Consider the following 15457-nt stretch of genomic DNA (forward strand, 5'->3'; position numbering starts at 1 on the left):
AATATTCGTTCATACAAACAAAACTACATTTACAGCTAATTACCTAATGCATGTAGAGCAAGACTTTGGTTAGCTAGCATGCTTTGGTTGTATATATTGTACTATTGTAAGTGGGATAACGTCCAAACAAATTTAAATATAATATATACAGGTTTATATACATATCATTTGAAGATGTCAATCTTAATTACAAAGCTTGGGTAAAAATTTTTACAAACAAAATCAGCTAGCCAACCAAAGTTTTTCTCTACAAGCATTAGGAAATTACCTCTAAATGAACCCGAATAATTCAGTGTTTGTATGAGGTTCAGAATTGGGGCTCTTTATTTATTTAATTCTTTAAGTTTGTATATCATTTTATCTATTCTGCATTAATATTGACCCTTTTTTTTCTGTATAATTCATGTGTTTTGCCTATTTTCTCTATCATTTATTATATTTGCCCTCTATTCCAAAATTTTGTGACAAAATGTCCATTGTTATTTATTCTGTGTAATCTTAAAATTCATGAAATATTTGCCACTGGAAGTTAAGTAACCATCTATGTTTGATTCGATTAAAATAAAATAAGTAAACATATCGCCTTCAAAGGCGCCTGCATTTTTAATTTTTAGTGGGTGTAGAAGTAAACAAACAAAATCAGCTAGCCAACCAAAGTTTTTCTCTACAAGCATTAGGAAATTACCTCTAAATGAACCCGAATAATTCAGTGTTTGTATGAGGTTCAGAATTGGGGCTCTTTATTTATTTAATTCTTTAAGTTTGTATATCATTTTATCTATTCTGCATTAATATTGACCCTTTTGTTTCTGTATAATTCATGTGTTTTGCCTATTTTCTCTGTCATTTATTATATTTGCCCTCTATTCCATAATTTTGTCCATTGTTATCTATTCTGTGTAATTTTAAAATTCATGAAATATTTGCCACTGGAAGTTAAGTAACCATCTATGTTTGATTCGATTAAAATAAAATAAGTAAACATATCGCCTTCAAAGGCGCCTGCATTTTTAATTTTTAGTGGGTGTAGAAGTAAACAATAAAACATGACATTTTATAATCAGTAGTTAAAAGTCATACGGGTGTTATCTAAAAGTCCAGGAAATAGATTTCAGGACGTCGTGTTATATCTTGCAGTGGAACGTTGCACTTTAAAATTAAGTTGTCATGGTTATCGATTTATATCGTATTTCCAAGAATTTTTATGAATTTCTTTCATTGAAAACGAATGCGGATTTTTTTTTATATAACATATGTTAATAACAATTTTTACGAAAAAGTTTTTACGAATAAAACCTCTCTATTAGTCAATCATAGCAAGCGACTACATGTACTTTCACAAAAAAAGATATACAATGAAACCTAGCTAAACCGAATTCTGCATTAACCGAGAACTTGTAGAAACCAAAAAATGTTTCATATGACTTGGGACAGGCGCAAAAATGTAGAGGGGTAAACATATGACATATTTTTCACATATTGGGTGTCTTTCAACATGTATTATTGTATATCTTCGATACATTTGTACTGTAGTCCTATTTCAATACAGTGAAACCTGTTTAAACCGAACCTCTTTGGGACTTCAAATTTTGTTCGGTTTCGCCGAATGCTCGGTTTTCTTATGTTCACAACAGATAAAATTTGATATGACAATGCTTAGGAAAATGTTTGGTTTAGACAGGTTTTCGGTTTACGCAGGATTCGGTTTTGTCAGGTTTCACTGTATTCTTCGTCGTTCTTATTCTAATTCTCACCTGTGTTATCATCCGAATCGAATATACTGTCCTCTGAACTTATGCTTAGCAACTCAGCGTTGCCCTCCACGTGACTGTTATACAGTTTGACTCGTGACGACCAACTGAATTCTTCCCCTTTGACAGTACTCTTTAATCTCCGTCGAGCGTTGGCGAACCAATTGGAAACTTGCGTAAGAGACATACTAGATAAGTTACAGAGGATTTCTTTGTCCCTTTTACTGGGATAAGGATTATGTCTGTTCGAACACAGCCATTGTTTAAGTGGTCGCGTCATAGTTTGCATAGTTTGTCGTTTTTGTCTCACTTTGATTGGGTACACTTTTCTGAAAAATAGAAAAAAAAAGCATTTAATTATTTGATAAACATATCATTTACGGTTGAAAGTAAACAATTACAAATTGGAGTGTGGATTATCGTCGAGTAAGAGTTCGAGTAAAAGTTCGAAATAAATTTCTTATTTATTTATCTATTTTTTTTCTGCTGTATAATCTTATATTTTATTTCATTTTTTTTTTCATTTACAATTAATTTTCTGTCCCTGCATGGTAAAAGCTACCAATTACAAACTGGAGTGTGGATTATCGTCGATAAGAGTTCGAGTGATTGTTCGAAATTAAGTCTAACCGAGAATTCGAACTACAGTACAACGTGAACTAAAAACTATAATTCTAACGCTTACTTGAAGCCTAACTCGAACTTCAATGTAAACTCAACCTTTATTCGAACTCTGACTCGAATAAGAGATCGAGTGAAAGTTCGAGCTAGAATTCTGAACTCAAACTCGAAGTCTAATATTTAAACTTCAACGTAGATTCAAACTATTACTCGGACTTCAAAGTAAACTAAACTTTAACTCGAACTTTAAACTAATTACTATAGCTCAAACTCTAACTTGACGACTAGCCACACTCTAAAAAGTCTTAAATGCATTTTCTCTATCCCTTATCCGTTCTCTTTGTCCAAATGATGTTTTATGTGTCCGAAAATACTGCGCGAGTGGAAAACACGTTTTTTCTCGATCAATGTATATATAAGTATAAACATGGGATTTATATAATTATAAAATTTGTTTATACAAATAAATGCAAAATACAATAATTTTTATACAAACAAGTCTTTTCTAAACATGTTATGTTAATTTTGCTAACACAAGCAGAAAAGATTTATTCAGCCTAAATATGACTTGAACTTTCGATGAACTCGTTCAGACACCTTGATGATAGATGTCTATTGCAATATTATGTATTAATAAAACGTCAGCGGATATTCTTTCATATTTCAATATTAAGTAATTACAAAATGTACATTACAGCACTTTCAAAATTTGTTTATGACCTCCCCCTTTTTTTTAATTTTCAATTTCAACGAAGGGAAAACGCCTACCTACATACCCACTATCTCGATGTTTGGGTAGGGTTTGGGCAAACCCGATATTTTTAAGTGTGGCCTAACAAATTATCAATGTATGACATGTCATTTCAAAACAGTATCTGTTGTTTAATCGTCTGCCATCTGTTACAAGCGGGGTCAAATTTCGTTCATACTGTCTTTAGAACACATATTATTGCCAATTAGTGTGCTAATGAAATAAAAGACCCTGTATAATGACCCTATAATTAACTTTTCGCTTTCTTTACTGTGAAACGAAAGAAAACAATCGAATTAGTCAGTAGAAAAGTTACTGAGTGATATGTTTCGAGGTACAGTGAAACCGGACTAAACTGAATCCTGCATAAACCGAAGACCTGTCTCACTAAACATGTTCGTAAGCACCGTCATATCAAAGTATGTGCATTATGAACCTAATAAAACCGAACATTGGCCAAAACCGAAAAAAAATCTTACGTCCCGAAGAGGTTCGGTTTAAACAGGTTTCACTGTATGAGTTTGGCATGAGATGCTATATATACTCTTAGACATCTCGTTCGTTCGTTCATTTTCTTTCTCTCTCTCTTTTATTCTACACGAATCGTTCATGTTTCTCTCTCACTCTCTCAATCTCTTGTCAAGTACTTGTTATACAAGAAATAGTTTCCACAATTTCTCGAAGTGAGAAATGATAAAATCAATTTCTATACCTTTTTTCAGAAAAAAGTGTAAACCAACAGAAAGTAAATATTCAATTTTATTGTAGTTTATTATAGATTGTCTATGTTATTGTTCTGAATATGTTTATTATTGTTATATACCCTGCCCCCCTTTTTCCCCCTCTGGGCCCTAAATTGGTTAATAACAAATTTTTATCTTTCTAATTGTATAGTCATTGGGTGACAAAGTCATTTTTCAGCTTCTTTAATTTTCTAGCACCAGTTTTTGGCAAATGATTTTTTTTTATACTACCTCTTTAATGAGCAATTAAAACATTTCTTTTCAACCTTAGCCAGCAAAAATTCCTCAACATCACTCGAGTGAAAGCTTTCTTGATATACAATAGACTAAGTGCTATCACATTTAACAAGCTTGCCCCCTGACTTTACGGGTTACGATTTTTTAACGAGTTCAGAAAACGTTTTACTTTGTGACTTGTCAAGGACGAAATGGCTGATTAAGCGATAAAAATCAAATTTGCTCGACATTAATATGATACATGATAGATCTATGTAAAGATCTGCACCCAATACCGAGACTAGATTTAACATGTATTTCATAGTTGGCATGATTTAATTGCTGAGCAATAGGTTTTGGTAGTTTATGAGGCATGTTATTTTCTTTGTTTTAACCGCCCTGTATTATACTGTATTATATCTGCCATCGTTTCCTATTGAAATAGTTAAACTTGTGCATGTCAAGAATTTGTTTTAAATCTCTTTGTAGATATTTTAGTTTTAAAATCTGTATTGAAATGTTTTGTGTATGAACGAACCTTTCTACTTTAGTTCAAAATCATTTAGTGACAAATCGTCCTAACATTTTAAGTGGATTTACATGACAGATCAAATGATCTTAGTCACATACAAGTAGTCATTCGTCAAGGTCTCGCCAGTACGCCGAAAAAGGACACCAGACGTCAGCTGATCTTGGTGGCAGGTGTCGGGGATTTGACCGTGCTATAGCAGAGCAAAATATATTTTAAGTGAATTTACATGACAAGAACTATGAACATATTTGTCATTAGTCGATGTCTCGCCAGTACGCCGAAAAAAAAGGACGCTCAGACGTCAGCACACCTTGGTGGCAGTTGCTGGGGATTTGACCGTGCAATAGTAGAGACCAAATACAGGGTCAAATTAGACAAAATCTTGCAACAGTAGTGTCATAAGGGAGCTACCATTTGATTTTTATGGGGGCTAGGATGAAATTTGAAAAAAATAGGCAGGACAGGAGTTTTGAGTAAAAAAAAAAGGCAGGATGAGACACTTGCAAAAAAAAAGTCAGGACGACAATTTAGGTAAAAGAAAGTCAGGATAAACTAAAAAAAAAAAGGCAGGACCGAACAGAGTGAAAAATAAAAAGGCAGGACAGATATTACAGCTAAAAAAAAAATGCAGGACAAAACTTTTCATCCTAGCCCCCCCCCCCCCCCCATAAAAATCAAATGGTAGCTCCCTAAAATAAACATCAATGAAATCACATGTATTGTAGTAACGTATTTGCTCAAAAAGAACAAAATTGTCGTACAGTTTAGTTTTTGATATAATACCTTATAGTACTGGAATTAAAATTTTCATATCAGAAAAGACAAGTTGAAGGTCAATACGGCAATTATATATCCATGGAATAATATTTAAAGTGTGCGTGATAAGTTTGTTAATGCAAATAAATATAGCCATGTTATGTATAATGTTATAATAAATTAACTTTACTTATACTGCAATTTGTTTGAATGATTTTAAAAATAGGCAATCAGTCAAATAATCGAAACTTGTTAATACAGTGAAACCTGTTTAAACCGAACTTCTTAAGATTTATTCGGCTGATGTTCGGTTTTATCAGGCTCATAACATATACAATTTCAATTTGGTATGACAGTGATTACGAACATGTTTGGTTTATACAGGTTTTCGGTTTATGCAGGATTCGGTTAGCTAGGTTTCACTATAATATTATTAATCGAACTAAAGATTTCAGGGTTTCACTATATTATTATTTAAATTAATGTTTTCAGGTCGAGGAATAAACATCTGTTCAAACATGCTTCACTCTGTCCTTAAATCAGTTTGTGAGTTTGTGTATGTGTGTGTTTTGAAATTGAAGAAAACACATTCGCTAATTTCAGAATGATTGTCAATGTTTCCTATTCATGAAATTGAAATATACACTTAGAACTTATGCAGGCAGAAAAGGGTAGAATACGAAGTGCATTGAAAAAAGTTCCTTACAACTTTTCGGAAGACAAAGACTGTGCATCACGTAACCTTACCAAAAATTGGGGGGAATATTAGAAGCAACGGAGTGGTAACATACACCTTTTTGTAATAGGGATACAGTAAACAAACATTCGCCTCGATTTGCAAATCTTAAAACCGAATGCTGCGAAAAGAACAAATGCAGGGTTTTAAATTCCTTTAACAGTAAATTTTATAAAGGTAGAACATACAAGAGGCGGAAGAAATAAAGTACACCACGTAATCTCTCATAACAAAATTGCTAACACTGCATGAAAGGACAAAGACTTACAAAAAGTAGGCGAGCTCGTTTTTATTAAATGGAAGATTTTGATTTCTAGAGCAGTCATGCATTTAAATATGATGAATGACAACTCGACAGATGTGCATATACATGTACTATTAGCGTTGCATAATTTCGATTTTTTTCCTCTTTTCCTCTTTATTTAACATTCGATTTATCCACTTTTAAAACGTACTTTCCATTTATAAACGCTGACAATGCAACACGTACGTTTTGAGGCTGAACATAGACATCTTATACCTTGGGGATGATAAATGGTCCATCTGCGTACAGTCAATAATGATTATTGAATTAAATATTTAACGTACACCTGTGTAACCCAGGCGTGAATTGGTCAACTTGATCGATTGTCCGACAACGAGGCCAAGGAAATTCTATTTATTTCTCTCAAATTCTACCTTAATCTCTTGACAAAACTACATTAAAAATTTATGTTTTGTAATGAAAGGATTTAAAATCCGACCTTCACCTTGTCCGTGTTGTAAAAGATTGCTGAGTTAGCAGGCGAACGAATGACGTCACTGGTATTGATCTGAGTCAATCAATTCCATCATCCGGATGTTGGAAAGCAGACGATCGAAGCTATGAAAGGCATACGTAATTTAATTTTTATTTCCTTATATTTGATTTAGGTTTAGAAATTTACAAAATTATTTAATATATTTTCTTTTGATCATTGTTAAATAAGAAATAAACACTTGTTTATTCTACAAAATCATCAACGATTTCGTGTAATCAAGATGTACAAATGTACTTATAAGCTTTAAATAGTCAATTAATTCTTGTTTTAGTTGAGATCATCATGTATACTCCTGATTTTTTTCCAAACTTATATAAGAATAAGAATAGTTGTTATTCCAATCAAGGGCCCTTATATAAGTTTAAGAATATTTTTAATTCCAACCAAGGGTCCTTATATTAAAAGGCCTTTCCCCAAAAAGATTAATAACTGAATTAAGCACAAATTGCATCCATAAGATTGTCAAAGGCAGAACAATTACATGTCTACACACCACTTTAATGATGACATTTATGATACATGTAAGTCCCCTTTATAGCAAATACTTCCATTAAATTTATAAGTTCGCAGCTGCCAGGATGGTTAAGGGGAGCTCAATACAACGGCCGTTAAAATAACAAAAAAGTTAACGATTTTGGTAAAGTGAGAAACCCAAACCATTTTTTATTTTGTTTAATTGTTTGGTTTTATTTTGTAATGTTGCGTCACATGCTATAAATGTATGGTACAATGACACAAATTTAAATTGAATTGAACTAGACATTTAAAACTTACATTCCCAAATAATTACATTAGATGTATGTTTCATTATAATACATTATTCTGATTGGCTAACTGCACATCACATGTTATTCCGTACGCAGTTGCATTGCTCAATACAACTTTCCCTTCATGATAACACGTGGTCCAACAATAAAGTGCACAGGTGAATTAAATAAAAAAATATATATAATTCGTGTGTTCATGATCATAGCTAAAAAATGTAATTATAAGTATTGAATGCTTCTTTTTGTAATTTTATAGGGCTGTAAAAGCGTTGACCGTGCGCACATTTTTAGAATGAAGCGCTTCATACAAAATGTACTTCGGTCAACGCTTTTACACCCCAATAAATTTACAAAAAGAAGCATTCAATTCTTAATTGCAAACGTATTCGCTGTGTATTTTGTGGTATTTGCGGTTTCATTTCGATGCTAACCTTTTAATAATGCTGATGTTATGCCACGGGGGGTCAACTTCCTATTATTGGGTATACGGGGATGTACCAAAAATATGGGTCATCATTTTGCGAGATTTTATATAAAAATGACCCTCCTTTTTAATGACATCCTATATTAAAATGCATTTACGTTTGATAACTATATATTGATTCGGGGTATGATCTACATATCATATATAAATATGCTATTGAGAATCATACATTATTAATGGTCAATTATTATATTAAATTAAATCAATTCATTTGAAAGTTCACCTTTCAAACAAAGTGCTTTCAAATAAGTTCCCAAATGAACCCCGGTGAGTTAGTACTTATATAAGCATGGCTCATATTTTAAATATTGTATATAAGTATAGGTCATTCTTTCTTAAATATTTATATAACTATAGGTACTGAATTTCAGTGAATGTTATATTAAAATGGGTACGTTTTTGAGGCAAAAATGGCACACCCCTACCAAGAAAATATCGAAGTTACCCCCCCCGTGTGTTATGCGGTAATTCAAAAGTATGATTAGCCACGTTATACCAAAAAAAAAAACAGTTTCAATTAAGCACCAAAACCGTTCATTTGGTTTTAACCGCACGTATAAAGATAACACGTTTCTGACAATATATTAATATATATTAATGATCTTTGATTAGAAATTCAATAGACCTATACAAGCACAATAATGCCAACATGATTAAGTGTTAAAAAAAAATCAACTAGAGGAAATATTTATGGGTTAATAAGTATGAATTATTAATAATTTGACAGGGTTTTAACATCTGAGTCATATATGTGTATCAAACAAGATTGATCATTTTAATTCTAGGGGGATTTTTATTTATAGGGAGGACAAAAACGCCAACACAGAGGTCGTTATGAATACAGAAATTTATATTCGATACATTGTAGTATACTATAGTATCTATAGTCAATGCAAATGGCATATATACATAAATACATGCATAAAAGATGTGGTATGGGTGACAACGAGGCAACTCTCCATACAAGTCACAATTTGAAAATAAGTAAATTATTCTTTTAAATATATTCAAGGGTTTCCCTCTTTTGTTTGGAGGTGACTAGCGTATTTAGAAAATGTAGTCAAAACGATGTATTCATAAGCAAAAGCAAAGGCTAAATGTAAGCATCGCGATACATGTACACATGGCAATATAATCAATATACAAATGCCACATTAGAATTACAAAAAATGTATAATTGTGTTTTTATTTTTAATGAATAGTCATTAGAAATTCAGTATGATCAAGTGTTAAATATAATGTACACACAGATGTACATGTACACATGGCAATATAATGTACATATGGCAATATAATGTACACAAGCCACATTGTAATTTCAAAAAATGATAAATGTGTGTTTTATTTTTAACGAATGGTCATAGTCATGATTGTAAAAGGCGACAACACCCTGGTAATGTAAGTCAGGCAATTCTGATGCAACTGCTTGCTTGTTTTATTGTTATATTCCAGCGTTTCACTCTTTTTGTTACGAGGTACTTAGCATATTTAGAATAAATGTGTCTTTTTTACCCAGTGGCAAGTATTACACGATATATTCAAATGCAAAAGCTTAAGCTAAATGCAAACATGACGATGTACACATGACAATATAATGTACACAACTTACACATGACAATATAACACAAGTACACAAGCCATAATGGAATTACAAAAATGACAAAAGTGTGTTTTATTTTTATCAAATAGTCATGATCAAAGACGGTTACACCCTAGAAATGTTAGTCAGGCAATTCTGATGCAACTGCTTGCTAGTTTTAATAACCATCGCGTGTTAACCGAATTTTTAAAACAAATACTATGAAATATTGTGGGCAGATAGCTCTTCCAATAGTCATTCGATCAGGATATCAATTCTTGTAGATGACTCAACGTTTGCAACTTTTGAAGCATACATGTCTCAATAATAAGTTTTTAACATTTATTAGTGTTAGACATGTCGAGTGTCACGCTATATTTTTGCATGGTGCATGACATGACATTCATGCCTGGGTGGGTAATCATTTATAAACAACAAAGAGTTATTCAATTAAATTTATTTATTTTTCTAAAAGTTACCAATAAAATGGCAACCCACTCTTTTATTTGTACTAATGACTCATGTTAAATATATCAAGCATTGCCGTATACCTATATTTAATGAACTTATTTATTGGTTACAAAAACAACTTTTAAAGTTATATTTCGTGTTTATTTTAAAACCCTGATGCAATTTCGTTGTTCAATAGACACGGTTTAAACTAAGACCTGGTTTTTAGCTATAATAGATACTTTCAAATGCTTATGAAATATCTATAGATATATCTTATATGCTTGCGCAATGTTTTGTGATTCCAGAAAGTTCTATAATCTGTTTTAGTCGGATAGCCTAGAGAATCTTTTAATGTCAACTTGTTTGCTTAATATAATTAGTCTATACACAGTTCTATAAACCGATTGATATGTCTTTGACTGTGACAGTCTGTCGTCACTTCATTGTTCCCATAGAAACCATGCATTTGGATAGATGCTTCAAAAAGCACTATCAAGATTACATGGCCATTAATTTTCCAAAGAATCTTCAATGAAATTTACAATTTTATGCTATTTTTTTTTACTCTGACAAATGTTTGAAGTGCTTTTTATATAAAATCTACCATTAAATAAAATATGGTTAGTCAGAAACGTATCACTTTCTAACTTCCGGTTCCGACATCGGAAATGAACGCATCCGTTTAAATGAAGAATGGCGGACATATTTTCCACGCTACAAGTTGACTACTGATAGTTTGTGCTGTTCTGTTTTAATCAATCTCTTAACGCCCAAACTGTAATATTTTGGACCTATGATTCATAATTTTAGTCTCAAGCGTGATATCCTGGAAACACGCGCTGAGCAGGTTGAAATTGTCAGTTTTGTACTTTTGAAGAAATAACCCATATACAATTGCTACTGCATGTTTTAAGTGCATTTTATTGTCAATGTACTATATATTTTTTTATTTATCTTTGGTATATTTGTCATGTCAATGTGCAACACATGTATATGACAGTTTAACAAGAATGCTGTATGCCGGGACACATCTAATAAATCTTGTTGTTTAAGTAGGTCAACAGACAACATACTTTTTCTGTTAACAAACTAAACCATACATTATAACCTGTTTAATAGCGCTATAAGGTACAATTTACTTTTCACAGAACAAGTACCTATGGACAAAATCAAGAACGCAACCACCATGTTTGAAACGTAAGAAATAGCCAAGGTTAAATAGCACAAAAATCATCGCCTTCCTGTTGGTACGTTCGATAAAGTAATACAGTGAAACCTGACTAAACCGAATCCTGCAGTAACCGAAAACCTGTCTAAACCAAACATGTTCGTAAGCACTGTCATATCAAAAATTATGTGCGTTGTGAACCTGATAAAACTGAACATTGGCCGAAACTGAGCAAAATCTTAAGACCCGAAAAGCTTTTGTTTAAACAGGTTTCATTGTATGTCTTTGTTTGGTAGACAAAAGGAAGTGTTCGAACTGCAGTATACAGATGTATATTGTACCATCTGACACAGCGGATATCACCTATATCATACCTGCACGTGATCAGAATATGGAAACTACAGTATAATTACAATAAATGGAATCGGTCTTCTGTCACCTATACATCACATTAAGACTTAATATAATGATACACAAGATGTTTATTTGTCACAAGCTACCATTATCGTGCTTCTATGACGACGATAAAGAAAGATTATTAAGTGTTTTTCACAATATATAATTCCTTGTAGGTCAAAATGACATAACAATATAAGAGCTTTAATGAAAATTATTATGTATCGAGAGAAGAGTTATATTCAATAAAATGTACTTATAGGTCTACTTAAAGGTTTAATAAGTAATAATCAATTTCATCTTATGTCAGCAAAAACAATAATAAAGAGTACAAAGTCGGCAAAAACACGAGTACAAAGACGGAAATGACACATCTGAAAAGTACAAGCGTTATATTTCTTATTGATAAAGTAAATTACAAATTTCAAAATATGTTTGTAACACCTTGTAGATATATTATGCAATTTACAAATTGGAAATTTAACACAAATATAAGCATTTAATAGTTTATCCCCGGATGCGGGGAGGTTAACTTGTTGTAGTGTTGCGAAGATTCAGTGTTTTTATTAATTTTATCAATTCCGTTCTGGGTATTTTTTTCTTTCTATTTTTGCACCCACAAAAGACGTCAGTAGATTGTGCAGCACAATATTCATTTTGAGGATAGTAATTGACTTTTTCCTCTGTCCTTCTTGAACTTGAGATGGGTCGATTGTCATTAATCTTCTTATTATTGCAAACAGTATGGGCATTATTTACTTCCGAGTGGTGACTATTGGTATTTTGCATTGTCTTGTAAGAAAGACATGGTGAGTCATACACACACTTAAGTATATGTACGGGAGGAAAATAAAGAAATCAATATCTGTTTATTCTATTGAAAGATAATCACTGATCATTCCAGGTCAAAATGTTACATACAGTATCCTTGATTGTTTGTTTGTTTATATTGTAAATGTTTTCATTTTAGCGACAAGGAAATTTATATTATCTATCAGTTGTTCTAAAGAACATGAAGAAGTTTTTTAAAATTTGACTAAATTTTCGACAGAAAAGGATTCAAAATAACCTATTTACCACAAAGCATAGGTATTTACCACGAGGGTCTGGATGGGTTTAACTGAGTAGAGAAGCACTTGCAAATACTAAAGACAATGAGCCCAAAATTAAAAAGCGAGAAAAACGAGGTGCTAAAATATAAAGAATATTGGCTTAAATCATTTAGGAATACAATCTGAATGCTATCCTATCAAGAACCCTCAAATATGTTGACAATCTGCAAAATACAGTGAATTCTATTTAACCCGAACCTCTGGGAGACTTCATATTTTGTTTGGTTTCGGCCTATGTTCGGTTTGATCAGGTTAACAACAGTGGCGGATGCAGGAATTTTCGAAAGGGGGGGTGCTAGCCCAGGGCAAAGGGGGGGTGCAGGGGGGTGCAAACATATGTCCCGATTCAAATGCATTGATCGGCCAAAATAAAGGGGGGGTGCGGACCCCCGGAACCCCCCCTCTGGATCCGCCACTGAACAACGCATACAATTTGATATGACGGTGGTTAAGAAACTGTTTAGTTTATACAGATTTTCGTTTTATGCAGGATTTGGTTTAGCCAGGTTTCACTGTAACTAATTAAGAAAATAATGCATATGTGTTTATATATATCTTGTCATTGGATTTCAAAGTCAATCCTTCACCCAATATACTGGATAGTTGATTACTGCATTCGAACGGCATACAGATGCCAAATGCCATGTACATTCACACTTCGCTGTGCTGTCAAAAAAATGATATTTTGCGTTAATTGTATGAAGAATTTTAAAGGTTTATTTTCAAACAGACCATTTGACTTTCATGTCGAGGCTTGGCGAGAATGTGGGTGATTGTACTTAAAATATTATCATACTTAAGTACGTCCTATACTACAACTGTTCCTCATGTTATCATTTCATACAGTCCTTGACACAAACAAGGTCATAAATCAAGTTGGCGGACACTGCACTTTATAGATTACATATAGGTCAATGTATTATTGTCAAGTCACAGTCAAGGATATTGCTACTTTGTAAATTTCATACAATTTCATAGGAACTGAAGAATATTTTTCACGCGGTATGTTTAACAGTAACCATGGTACCAAGATGAGACTAAACATCATCTTGTTTAACAATGAGCCAATACTAGAACAAAAAAAATATCAACTTTAAATTACCAAAATAGATAAAAAATATTGTTTTTGATTTTTCTCCGATTGTGAAAATACAGATATGTGTGTCCGGGGAAATACAAATGAAATGTGGATTCTTTTTATTTATTTCTGTCGATGTATTTTCATAAAACACTTTTAAATTTATATAGATATTAAACCGACAGCGATAAGAACATGCCTACGTATTGCACTGACTTTTGCATTTTCCACTTTTGAAAATCCTCGTTGTATCAATTCTGACCAAAAGAGTTATTACTTAATAAAACAAATGACAGTAACCTGTTTCTTAAATTTGTTGTTAAGTACACTTCGTATTTTTAATGAGACAATTAGGGTATTAACTGACTAAAAAAATGTCCTGTTCCCGTCTATACCATGTCTTCTGTTCTCTTAAAATTCGCTACTGTATTAAAAAATATACAAAGTTTGCATTTGAGGTCAAGACCTCTTTTATAAAAACTTTGTAATTGAAATCATTATTGTCATCGAATTTAAAATACACGTAACTGTTAAAAAAGAATAATTCATTTTCAAACAATCCCTATTTACAAATAGTAACAATATTTTCAATAAGCAGTGCAGGGGTCCTTATTTATTACAAAACAATTTGATAAGTTCTTTGCAATTTCTACCGAAAACTGATAAAAACCGGTTTCCATCCCCAAGGCAAAGTGACCCATGACTTATAACTATTCTTTAAACACCCTATCTGATTTCATAAAATTCTAGGTAAATTCATTCCTTTTTAATTATTTGTTCTCCAATATTTGGACACCGAATGGTTCGGATTAATAAATGTTATGATAAGAAGACTCTACAAGCTGCAAGCGGCAATGAAAAACACAAGTCTAAATACAAAACACAAGTCTAAATACAAAACACAAAACACATGGCTTCATTTAAGAGAAAAATAACAGTCCACCAAACGTTAAGCCAAGATACCATTTTCAAAATAAAATTGAGAATGGAAATGGGGAATGTGCAAAAGAGACAACAACCCGACCATAGAGTAGACAACAGCAGAAGGTCACCAACAGGTCTTCAATGCAACGAGAAATTCCCGCACCCAGAGGCGTCCTTCAGCTGGCCCCTAAACAAATATATATTAGTTCAGTGATAATCAAAAACCTGGACAAACTTGGGTGACTTGCAGATTATGCTCCATTAATAGCGCGCGTTGCATTAAACTTTAATACAGAGATCTTCATATTTTCTAATTTTAAGAATGATTTGTCATGTTTTGATTCATTTGATTATATTTGATTTCTTGATGGTGGAATTGACGAAAAACAAAGACCAACTATTTCAGGACTTTATACTGACAACTTGAAGACATTTTCCTACATCGCAGTAAACATACATGTAGTTTAACGCGCACCTATTCAAATAGGTCATTGTCCTTTAAAGATAGTGCAAACTTGTCATATAAATTGTTTACTTTTGCACCATACGGAAAGATTAAAATAACATAAAACATCGGTAAACTGGTTAAT

General features: G+C 32.4%; 1 protein-coding gene across 1 annotated transcript in view; it reads right to left on the bottom strand.

The window, feature by feature from the left end:
• LOC143059037 (homeobox protein Mohawk-like) overlaps window positions 1-15457 on the bottom strand; it is a 28890-nt gene that overhangs the window by 10436 nt on the left and 2997 nt on the right. The window contains exon 2 of the mRNA XM_076232515.1: window positions 1755-2080. Within this exon, the coding sequence (XP_076088630.1) occupies window positions 1755-2080 (326 nt within the window). The remainder of the gene's footprint in view (window positions 1-1754; window positions 2081-15457) is intronic.

The sequence above is a fragment of the Mytilus galloprovincialis genome, chromosome 14, assembly GCF_965363235.1.
Source record: "Mytilus galloprovincialis chromosome 14, xbMytGall1.hap1.1, whole genome shotgun sequence".
Classification (NCBI taxonomy): domain Eukaryota; kingdom Metazoa; phylum Mollusca; class Bivalvia; order Mytilida; family Mytilidae; genus Mytilus; species Mytilus galloprovincialis.